The sequence below is a fragment of the Rhinolophus sinicus genome, linkage group LG18 (assembly GCF_036562045.2).
Source record: "Rhinolophus sinicus isolate RSC01 linkage group LG18, ASM3656204v1, whole genome shotgun sequence".
Taxonomy (NCBI): domain Eukaryota; kingdom Metazoa; phylum Chordata; class Mammalia; order Chiroptera; family Rhinolophidae; genus Rhinolophus; species Rhinolophus sinicus.
Window position 1 is genome coordinate 10,315,874 of NC_133767.1, and position 12,158 is coordinate 10,328,031.

The following is a 12,158-nucleotide window of genomic DNA, read 5'->3' on the forward strand; positions in this document are numbered from 1 at the left end:
CCACATCGCTGAATATCATGAACTCTGTCTGCCCACATACACAAATATACAGGCAAATAGAAACAGCTCCTGATTAAGGAGTGGCCAGATGATGGCCACTCAAAACATAAATGTTCCGATTTCTCAAGTCACGCGTGGCTTACTTATCCATGCTTCATTTTAAAAAAAAAGGTGTAAGATTATTGGAGCAACTCAGAGAAAGAATTATTTCGTCGTACAGACTCCTTAAAGCTTCCCCAGCACAACCCATTAATACATCTGAATATGGCGGTGGTTGGAATAATCCAAAATTATTATCTTACTTCTTTTTTTTCAGTTTGACTGGTTTGGCCATAGATCACCAGCATGACCTGCTATTACAGGGCACAGTCAATAAGAATTATGACTTTTAATATTTGTAAAAAATGAAACAGCAGTATGACCTGGTTGTAAGAACACACTCTCTTGATTTCAAATTCTAGCCGGCTTTTTACCAGCGGTGACATCTCTGTCCCATGATGCAAACTCTTTGTCTCTTAGTCTCCTCATTTGGAAAACTGCCATGAGGATTTAAATACATTAATTTAGACTGTACCTAACCACAGAAAGTGGTTTCACGCCAAAACCATAGAAAGCACCAAACCCAAGAAAGTACTCAGCCCATGTTAACTTTTATGATAACTTACTCTTTTTTTATATCCCAATGACCTAACTTAAATTTTTTTCCAATTATAGTTGACATTCAATATTATTTTATATTAGTTTCAGGTATACAGCATAGTGGTTAGTCATTTATATAACTTACGAAGTGATCCTCGATAAGTCTAGTACCCACCGGGCACATACATAGTTGTTACAATATTATTGACTTTCCTGTGACTATTTTCTAACTATGAATTTGTATTTCTTAACTTCTTCACCTTTTTTCACTCAGCCCTCCAAGCCTCCTTCCATCTGGCAACCATCAGCTTGTTCCCTGTATCTATGAGTCTCTTTCTGTTTTGTTTGTTCGTGTATTTTGTTCTTTAGATTCCACAAGTAAGTGAAATCACATTGCCATCTATCTGACTCATTGCACTTAGCATAATTCCCTCTAGGTACATCCATGCTGTTGCAGATGGTAAGATTTCCTTCTTTTTTATGGCCAAGTAACATTCCATTGTATAAATGTACCACCTCTTTTTTATCCAGTCATCTATTGATGGACACTTAGGTTGCTTCCATATCTTCACCACTATAAATAATGTTGCAATGAACATAGGAGTGCATATGTATTTTCAAACTAGTGGTTTGGATCTAGTGATCTAACTTCTGATATGGGCCCAGGGCTAATTTGAATGGCTGCTCTGATGGTCCAAAAGTTACGAAGATTAATTTATTCTTACATATATGTCAGCTTGACTTGTTTCTTCTGTCTTAAGGTCCTCTTAAATATCCAGATACGCATCTAGGTTTGAAATTATATGTAAAAAAGATAGTTGGTGTTTTCCTGGTTGCTGGAGACAAAAATGACCAACTATTTTGCATGGGACCAGAAAAACACACTTTCTTTATGACAACGCGTCAACTGATACCTTGCCTCCTTATCTGATGACATCTTACTTCGTGTTCTTGACCCCATTGTTTTGGGGAGATAATGTGCAGCTAGGTACACAGGCGCGCACACACTCACACATACACGCACTCACATACACTCGCGTACACACACTCGCGTACACACACACTCACTCACACACACTCACTCACACACACACTCACACACTCACTCACACACACACTCACACATACTCACACACTCTCACACTCTCACTCACACACTCACACACACTCACACACACCACTCACACACACACACACACACTCTCACTCACACACTCACACACTCACACACACTCACTCACACACACTCACTCACACTCACACTCACACACACACTCACACTCACACACACACACACTCACACTCACTCGCGCACACACTCACTCACACATACACTCACACTCACACACACTCACACACACTCACTGCCACCTCTTACTCCAGCTACTCCATTTCACTGGGCAGCACCTACAGCTGCACACAAGCTACTGTCCGACTGTGTGCTTGCACCTTTGGGCAATTTCATTACCTTGCACTTTGGACAAGGATGTACCCTAGCAATGTCTGTGCCCCCCTCAACAGACCAGACTGCTTTACCCCTGACCCCAGAAATGACCTTCCTGTAAGTGGACATGCTGAGAATGGAAGGACTAGTCCTCTCATGAGTTAAAAAGAGAATTTTAGTCTAGTACTACATTCAGAATTCAGCAGAATCAACTTAGTTAACCTCCCCCCCATGGCAAAGAAGTAGAATATTAACTTTTTATTTACCCAGTGTTTGCATGGTGTTGGCTATGTATTCTTCGTATATTAACCCATGTAACTCTTATAAATACCTGTGAGTTTGTTACTATTATCATCTCCCATTTAACAAAGATACAGAGGCACAGAGAGGTTAAGTAACTTGCCTAGAGTCACACAGCTAGCAAGCAGGGAGCCAGGAGTCGAACCCAGGCTGTCTGGGTGCAGTGTCCATGTTGCACACTCCTCCGCTATGTGTCCTCTCAGGGGGTGGGCTCCACCCACTGATTGTGGGAAGGCCTATAGCTAAGTTTCTCCTCCCTCATAATAGTCAACAGCTAGTTCATAGTCATAAAGTCCCTGGACTTAACCCAGGATTGTGGTAAACTTCACACATGAACAACAACTGCAGACTTTGGGCACCTAAAATCCAAAACTCGTATTGGGCCTTTCCAGATTTGTCAACCCCCTTTCATTCCCCCTCCCCCCAAAGTCAAATTGGTTCTTATGCTAAAATGCCTGTTTCCTATGTCCCTTTGTCATCCCCTAGGGTGGGTGCTTAGTATCAGGATAATGACAGAAAGGAGGCATCCCTGAAGAGACAAAGCAAAAGGGTATGACTTACCATCAAGAAATCACTAAGTGAGTGGATCTAAACCAATTGGTTATTTATTTCTCCTTATTAAAAAGCAAGGGCCACATCAAAGAAAGACTTCTTTTCAACACCAAGGAGGCAAATCTGCTTAGGTTCCCTGGTTAAATGCAGTCTTGTCAATGAGCAACGACCCACGAGGCAGAAGCACCAAGCCAGGCCAAGGAAAAATCTTGGCTACTGTTGCTTCTGGGTTACTCTCTCCCCAAATTTGATGAACAAGTTTTCTGCAATACTGTGTTTCCCCGAAAATAAGACCTAACCGGAAAATAAGCCCTAGCGTGATTTTTTTCAGGATGACATCTCCTGAACATAAGCCTTAATGCATCTTTTGGAAAAAAGATTAATATAAGACCCGGTCTTATTTTTTTGGGAAACACAGATTTCCCAATTGAATGGTAGTTGGGAGGTAGGCAGGGAAGGGACGAAGAGAGAGATACATCTTTGAAGGCAAAGCAGAGAGAGATGGAATTTCTAACAGAAACTGATTAGTGGAGAAAGAAAGGCAGTTTAGTCTTTTCCGATTTTCTAGATAGTCCTTCTCTTGGCAGTTTCAACTCACTGCCACATTATTGGAATAAGCAATCCAGCTCTGCTTTGCCAGGAAAAACATACAAACAAACAAACAAATGCACCCCCAAATGGAAATGTATGGCTAAAAAAATCACATCCAGGCATATTGAAAAAAAATGGGTGTGAACAGCTCTACATTTGTTCAATATGCTCTTAAGCAAAGTCTCAATGCTTTTCTTTTCTTTTTTTTTTTTTTTTAAGGCAAAATCAATGAGAAATGTCATAAGGAGCCGTGGCTCCATGATTACTCCACAATGAAAGTGACATGATTCCCTTTTATTTTTTAAAGGGTTTTTAAACACTTTTGGTTTTGCCAAAAAAAAAAAATAATAATTCAAAACTTCTTAGGATATGGATTTACTTGGTTCAGATGTTTTTATGAACCCATTCTTTATCAGCAAGCAAAGCACAGATAGGGAAAACTAAGAACACATCATGCAAAGAGGAACTTCTTACCTGCATAGAATTCGGGACTGTAGACCGCACCCACAACTGGATTCAATTTCCAGCCTTAAAACAAATATACAAACACAGTATTATCACCTTTGATTTAACAACTAATATGATTGCAAGGTAACCACAACCGTAGTGGGTTTTTATTTTAAAATTCAGAGGATATATAGTTAGGGCATGCATTAAAAGTATTTGAAAACTATACACAGGAAAATAGATTTACTCTTTTCTTTGATTTTCTGCCAATACAAGTTAATAGTGTGGAAACTACTGACCAGCTACAGGTGAACCTTTTGAAAATGATGTAATTAATTTTCTCCCATATCAATATTTTTTAAAGCTACTATAATAATTTCTATTTTTTTGTCTTCTTTCATGGGTCACCGCTAAACAATCTATCACATGTCCCTTTGCGTTAAGTTTGCAAAAATTTGAAAGCTTGCATGAATAGAATTCTTTGCAGAAACATATTCTGATAATTGTCATTTCTAATTATGACCTGGAGACTCTACAGAATTCCAAAGTGCTTTTTAAATCTCAAAGAAAATGACATTTATCCAGTAGAGAATAAGTGTGGAATATATTTCAGTGCTGCCAGGAACTATAACAATTCTTAATCAAAGCATGATACCTAAGGTAACTTTGAAATAACCTGCATATAAGATAAACAGAATCCTGTAATTTTCCAAATGTCCCGGACGGAGCATTTTCTGTAAAATGAAGCTTGGATCTTCAGAAACTTTTACACAAGAAAAGAGCAAAGAAGAATATTTGCAAATCGAGAAGCTACCCACATTAGACATTCATAGGGCATTATTTCGGGAACAATATCTGAAGAATGATCCTGTTTTAGGGTTTGGTGACCATTTCCTGCTCCTACTGGCACGTCTTTATGAAAATATCCATTATATAGAACTCCTGAAAGACAGCTGGACTGCCTTTCGTGGAAAACTTGTGTCCTTGGGCTGGAAGTCCTTTAATAAATGCTCCTGAAAAAAGGCAATGGGGAAAGTGGGGACATGAGGGAAGGTATTTCTGACAAGGAGAAATCTCTGAGCTCTTCCCAGAAATGAGAGTTGTGACATCCTGTTGTCTGACCTAAGTGGTTTGCCTCTAAGAATAGCTCAGAGGTGGTCACAATCTACTGATCCACAAAGGAAGACTGAATATATTAATAGATATGCCCCTGGATGGACCTAAGAACTTTCTAGAATGTTCTAAGAATGTGTTGTTTCTAAGAACTTTCAGTTCCAAATTGAATAAGCTAGCTGGTTTACAGCTCCCAGGCTGTTCTTAGGGTGGTTTTTTTGAAGGGTTACTATCACTGGATCACTTTAGGAGGTTTGTAAATGAGAAATCCCTCGCCATACTTTAGACCTAGAGGAAGAGACATGAAATTCTGAGACCTCTTGTCCCAATGGTGTCTGAAACTCTCTTTTCTTAACCACATCTTGTTCTTATAGGAATTTCTATAGTGACATAAAAAATAACTATCACCCCAAACATTTCAGAATGTGTGTTCTCTGAATGTGGAAAATGACTTCAATTTAACCAACTGGAAATCCACTGCTTCTCAAATAAGAAAGTACCCAATTCCTGAGGACTGGGCACTAATGTCCACATTTCAAGTTATTTAAATTCTAAGAGAAAATAGAGCAAACCAGTTGAGAAAAAGCGTCAGGGTGATCTGGACATATTTAACATTCTCTTTCTAGTCCTTCATAGAAATCTAGAGTTTGTGAAAGAAATCTATATGGAGCTACAGTAAATGAATAATTAATTTATTACTCCTTCTTCTCTCTCTTCCCTATCATACAGCCTGCTTATGGCCTACTTTTTTTTTTTTTTTTGAACAGGACTTTATTGGGGAACAGTGTGCACTTCCAGGCCTTTTTTCCAAGTCAAGTTGTTGTCCTTTCAGTCTTAGTTGTGGAGGGTGCAGCTCAGCTCCAGGTCCAGTTGCTGTTTCTAGTTGCAGGGGGTACAGCCCACCATCCCTTGTGGGACTCGACGAGTTGAACCAGCAACCTTGTGGTTGAGAGCCCACTGGCCCATGTGGGAATCGAACCGGCAGCCTCCGGAGTTAGGAGCAAGGAGCTCCAACTGACTGAGCCATCCAGGAGGCAGCTCAGCTCAAGGTGCCGTGTTCAATCTTAGTTGCAGGGGGCGGAGCCCACCATCCCTTGCGGGACTCGAGGAATTGAACCGGCAACCTCGTGGTTGAGAGCCCACTGGCCCATGTGGGAATCGAACCGTCACCCTTCAGAGTTAGGAGCATGGAGCTCCAACCGCCTGAGCCACCGGGCCCGCCCTATGGCCTATCTTTTATTGGTAGTGGAGATGGGTTTTTTTTTTAACACTACACAGGTAAGATTCTGTTTCTTGTATACATCCTTATTAACTCTTAAATTCTTCGTTCTGCACACAAGGCTGGAACACATCACTCACTGAATGTGGACCTATTGATTAATTTTGATGTAATTGTCAAAGACTTTAAGTTATGCCAATGGTCTTAATTTTCTTAAAGAAACAGATTTTTCAGAGGTATCTAAGATGGCCTAGAAATCATGCTTCTCTCATCTGCCTTTATCTTTCTCATTTTCTTGGGCCAAATAAACTTTTCCTACCTATCATCTATTTACCTACCTACGTAAATTACCTGTCTATCTATCTATCTATCTATCATCTGTCTGTCTATCTATCTATCTATCTATCTATCTATCTATCTATCTATCTATCATCTGTCTGTCTATCTATCTATCTATCTATCTATCATCTGTCTGTCTATCTATCTATCTATCTATCTATCTATCTATCTATCTATCTATCTATCATCTGTCTGTCTATCTATCTATCTATCTATCTATCTATCATCTGTCTATCTGTCTATCTATCTATCTATCTATCTATCATCTGTCTGTCTATCTATCTATCTATCTATCTATCTATCTATCTATCTATCATCTGTCTGTCTATCTATCTATCTATCTATCTATCTATCATCTGTCTGTCTATCTATCTATCTATCTATCTATCTATCTATCTATCATCTGTCTATCTATCTATCTATCTATCTATCTATCATCTGTCTGTCTATCTATCTATCTATCTATCTATCATCTGTCTGTCTATCTATCTATCTATCTATCTATCTATCTATCTATCATCTGTCTATCTATCTATCTATCTATCATCTGTCTGTCTATCTATCTATCTATCTATCTATCTATCTATCTATCATCTGTCTGTCTATCTATCTATCTATCTATCTATCATCTATCTATCTATCTATCTATCTATCTATCTATCTATCATCTGTCTGTCTATCTATCTATCTATCTATCTATCTATCATCTGTCTGTCTATCTATCTATCTATCTATCTATCTATCATCTGTCTATCTATCTATCTATCTATCTATCTATCATCTGTCTGTCTATCTATCTATCTATCATCTGTCTGTCTATCTATCTATCTATCTATCTATCATCTGTCTGTCTATCTATCTATCTATCTATCTATCTATCTATCTATCTATCTATCATCTGTCTGTCTATCTATCTATCTATCTATCATCTATCTATCTATCTATCTATCTATCATCTGTCTGTCTATCTATCTATCTATCTATCTATCTATCTATCATCTATCTATCTATCTATCTATCTAGCTAGCTATCTATCATCTATCTAATCTTTCTCTCTCCCTCATCTAACATCTACCATCTATCGGTCAATAGATTGATCACTTAGCTCTTGACAAAGTTGACCTGATCTTATTTAGGTCCTCAATGTCTCCCCAGGGGAAATTACTTAATGCCACGCCCCAACCCCCTTCTGAGAGCTAATCTCTGATTCAATTCCCAGTGTTGTTTCCTGTATAGCTGTTAACACTACCTGCTTAATCATTTTTCTTTTTTGCTTGTTCTTAATTGTTTTTATAACCATCTCCTTCATTAAAATTAATGGTAAAGTGAGCAGGACTTCCATCTGATGTGAATTCCCAGCATCTAAAAGCGCATTTGGCAAACAGTCGACGCTCCACAAATATTTACTTCGTTTTGCTCTGAAGTAACTGAAGGAATATAAAGCTTTTGCTAATGGACTCGTTCGTTCCCTTTTGGCTAGGATTCTATCTCCTTCCAACCTCCAATGACCTGCTTTCTGATATACATCTAATAACGAAGGATCTTGGTAGGGGTTACTGTCTTCAAGGGAAAGGCAATAAGAATCCAGCCCTTGCAAATCACCTCTGCTCAGACTTAGAGCTCATGCAGGCATATGTAAATGCATGCAAATCACATGCAAATGGCCTCCTAGTCCCTGTGACTCCATCTAGTACCTGGAAGAGACACTTGGGATAACCCTGCTGGAGACAGGAGCCTGCATCGTCAGGAAGACGGACACAATGATCCCCGTTTTAATTTCTCAGGCAGTTTATGTACATCCCCAGGCCTTGCAAATTCACAGATTTTGATCAAGGACATTAAACCAAACAATGAGCCTTACAACAAAAGGAGAAAAGCTGATAAAGCCCACCGCCCCCAGCCTCCCAGGGCCCCCCCTACAACAAGGCAGTGGAGCAGAGACCAGACTCGTGGGGGTCTCGCTCCATATCAGACATAGGAGCTGTTTCAAGAGACCCCTCCGTGGCCAGGCCTGGAGGGGCTGCATCTAAAGTAATGGTCCCATCCTCACATGTAGCTGCTCAAACGTCATCTGCCAGCCTTCCGTAAAAACGCTGGCCAAGATCCCTGGTCTTCGCTACATGGCTCTCTTAGGTGTTCAAAGGAAGTCTGAATGTGCAAACGCAAACACACACACACACATACACACAATCTGTGCCTGCCTTCTCTAGGGCTTCACTGGGCTAGCTGTCAAAGAAACACATTTCAGAAAGTACCCTTAAACATACCACTGGGGGCTCCAAAACTGAATACCAACGCTTCCCAAAGACATGCCGTGAGGCTGCCAGGCTGGTGGCTGAAATGGTGCGCAAGGCAATAAACATCCTCCAGGAAAAGTTAGTGGCGTGTTGCATTTGGTTCACTGAGATTTTTTTGTTTTTGTTTTTTGCCACCTATAGTCATTGTCGACATGCAGATTTCATCGAAAATACAGGATTTCTGGTTCTCTTGGGACAGGAATAGAAATGCTAACTTTAGATTAAGAATCCCCCATAGATCAATTTTCTGGAGGTGACCAGGGAATCCCCACGTAAGCCCCCCTTAGCCACAGTCACCACGACTCCCTATGGTGAGCCTGGCTTGAAGGCCAAAGGTCAGAAATCTTTTATTGTGACCCTCTGCTATTTCTTTTCTTTCAGTAGAGAAATATCTTGCTTTTCCCAGCATGAAAATGAAAGAGTCTAAAAAGACTGTGAGTTTGTCAGGCCCTCTTTGTTTGCCTATTTATTTTACTTGCCCAGCCTCTGCTGGCATCTGACTATTTGATCCTTAAACTAGTATGTCTGTCAGGAAATACAACTTACTACCGTAGTAAAAAAAAAAGAAACAAGATGGCTATCTTATTTGAGATTATTGCGTAATTAAATTTTTAGGGCACTTTGTATCCTGGCACTGTGTTGAGTTCTTTAGATCCCATAATAGTCCCACAAATACCCTATGTAGTAGGTCCATTATTTGTATAGCTCTCCCTTGAGAAAACTGGAGTGCGGAGAATTTACACAACTTGCCTCCCGTTCAATAGCCAGAGAAAGTCAGCGCTGATACAAAAATCCACCTCTCTCGATAGTCTTGGATCTTTTTGCTCAGTTTCATCTTTCCTAAGATCTCTATGAAAATAAAAGAGTTCCATACACCACCCATGCTTCTCCAGCACCCAAGAAACCCCCGAAGATCTGGTTCTCAAGTTGTTTTGTGGAGCAAACAGTTGATCTCCAATGAACCCAGCAAACCCCAACTTCTCTCTGACAGTTGGTGTCTTCAGGAAAATCCAGCAATACAGAAGCAGCCCAACGCTCTCTTTGTGGAACTTTCAGATGGATGAGTTCCCAGACCCCTATCCGTCCTTCTAGTCTTTTCTCATATCCAAGCTTAAGCATCCTGGGAAGTGGAACGCACACGCTCCACGACCAATACTGACTGTGTTCCTGCCTCGACAGCACAGCCTGCGTTTCCTGTGTCTGTGTGCATTTAGGGTCCAGTCTTACCAATCACTGGACGTTTTGCAGCTGCTCACATTTGTGTTGGCTACATGATTGAAGGAATGCATGGCTGTGATGTTGGCATTGGTATTTATATCTCACCACTTGCAGATGACCTCAAAATGCGATGACTCTAGTCATGTATAATTGTGTGGAAGCGTAAGTTTGATGGTTTGTGAGAGCGAATTAGGTAGCTAATGAATCTCACTGATCACTTAATTTTCTCATTTCAATGTGACTTCATTGTTCCTGACTTACCTTATTTTGTTTTCTAGCTTTATTGAGGTATAATTGACAACCAAAATTTATACATAGTTAAGGTGTGCGACTTGTTAATTTGATGTACACATACTTTGTAAAATATTTGCCACAATCTAGTTAATTAACATATCCATCATCTCACATAGTTACCACTTTCTTTTTTCTTCTGGTGATAATAGCCCCTCTTAACACAATCACCCTTGTTAAGGATCTGAGCGGGCCCCTGTACCTTTCTGGTTATGTTGTATTGCAATTTATGGGAGAATTTCTTTGCAGTGATGATACTCATGAACTAAAGATTGAAAAAGCTTTGAGAACTGCTTTTCTTTGAAAACCCAAAGTCTCCATGATCTCCTCTATAAGAGCCAATTGTCTTTATGTAATTAGGATTTGCATTGGATTTTTTAAGTCGGTTCTACTGTGACTGTCCATTGACCCCTTAGGTACAGTAAGCCCAACTCATCGACCCCTCCCATCCATGTGACAGGATAAAGATCTGAGTGCCTCCTTCCAGGGATATGGATAAGGGACCCGGTATGACTTATTCCTGGAAACTAAGAATGCGTGACTACCTGGAATGGGTGTGTGATGTTTATGCCACCATCTGGCAGGAATTTGGGGTCCACATTTAATAATCCTTCTGCTATTGCAGTCGGTTGCCATTTGAGTGCAGTTCTGTAAGATGATGGGGGAAAGTGATGCACTCACACACACACAGGCATGGCCAGAAGAGTCTGTCAATTCATAGTAAAAGGAAAAGACTTCACCAATTATTTCACCTTGTCTAGCCTCGGTGTTTGCATCTTTAAAATGGGGATAACTGTGTCCTCTTTAAAAGCCTTCATGTGGGCCCGTTGCATTTGTTTATTTATTTATTTTTCAACTAATTTAATTCTCAATCTCAATTTTCCTTTTTTTTTTTTTTTGGGGGTGGTGGTGCCCAGTGCATGTAATATGCTTAACATAATGCCATAGAGGCAGCGTCCCAGAAATGCTGGCTGTTAATACATGGGCTTTGAATTGTGTGCAAAAATCCCACAGGTCCAGTTTTCAGCCCCTGAGTATGACATTGATCAGTAACTCTTTAAAATAAACAAGCATACATATGGCTTAAGGAATAATACTTGGCCCCCTTACTTAATTTTCTCACATAAATAATACACATGAGTACCTATGCCTCTGCAAGAAAACATGCAGGTGTGTGAATGCACACACACACACACACACACACACACACTATTTCATAATTTTTAAAAATGCCCCCAGTCAGGTTGATGTCTTCATGTATTGACTTGGCAAGTTGCAGAACCATCATTTTCAGCCAAGTAGAAAGGCTTCACGACACAAATCCAAGGTGGCTTCATTTCAGCACTGGGCATTCAAAGTCTGTTGTGCAAAATTTCTATTCCACTTAAGGATATGCTTTGGGTTGCTGGAGCTGGGATAATGCATCAGCAGAATAAATAATTCTTCTGGTCTTTCCACTTAGAGGCCTATCATATTAAGGGTACATCTCTATTTAATGATGCCCCTTTTAAAAATAAGAACTGACTTCGCCAAATTGGTAGCCATTGGCACAAGAAAGAAAGAAAAAATAATAAAACTACCCAATGCTAATACTAATGATTGTAACACGAAAGAAAAGTTCAATATCAATCAGGATGGGAGTTCAGAATATAACCATATATCCATTTTATGGAATATTATGTAACCACCAAAAAGAACGAATATGGTC

At 39.8% G+C, this 12,158-nt stretch overlaps 1 protein-coding gene across 50 annotated transcripts in view; it reads right to left on the reverse strand.

The window, feature by feature from the left end:
• RBFOX1 (RNA binding fox-1 homolog 1) overlaps positions 1-12,158 on the reverse strand; it is a 1,997,160-nt gene that overhangs the window by 103,970 nt on the left and 1,881,032 nt on the right. For all 50 annotated transcript variants that reach the window (XM_074323048.1, XM_074323033.1, XM_074323028.1 and 47 more), the window contains one exon: positions 4,001-4,054. In XM_074323048.1, coding sequence (XP_074179149.1) covers positions 4,001-4,054 — 54 coding nt within the window. The remainder of the gene's footprint in view (positions 1-4,000; positions 4,055-12,158) is intronic.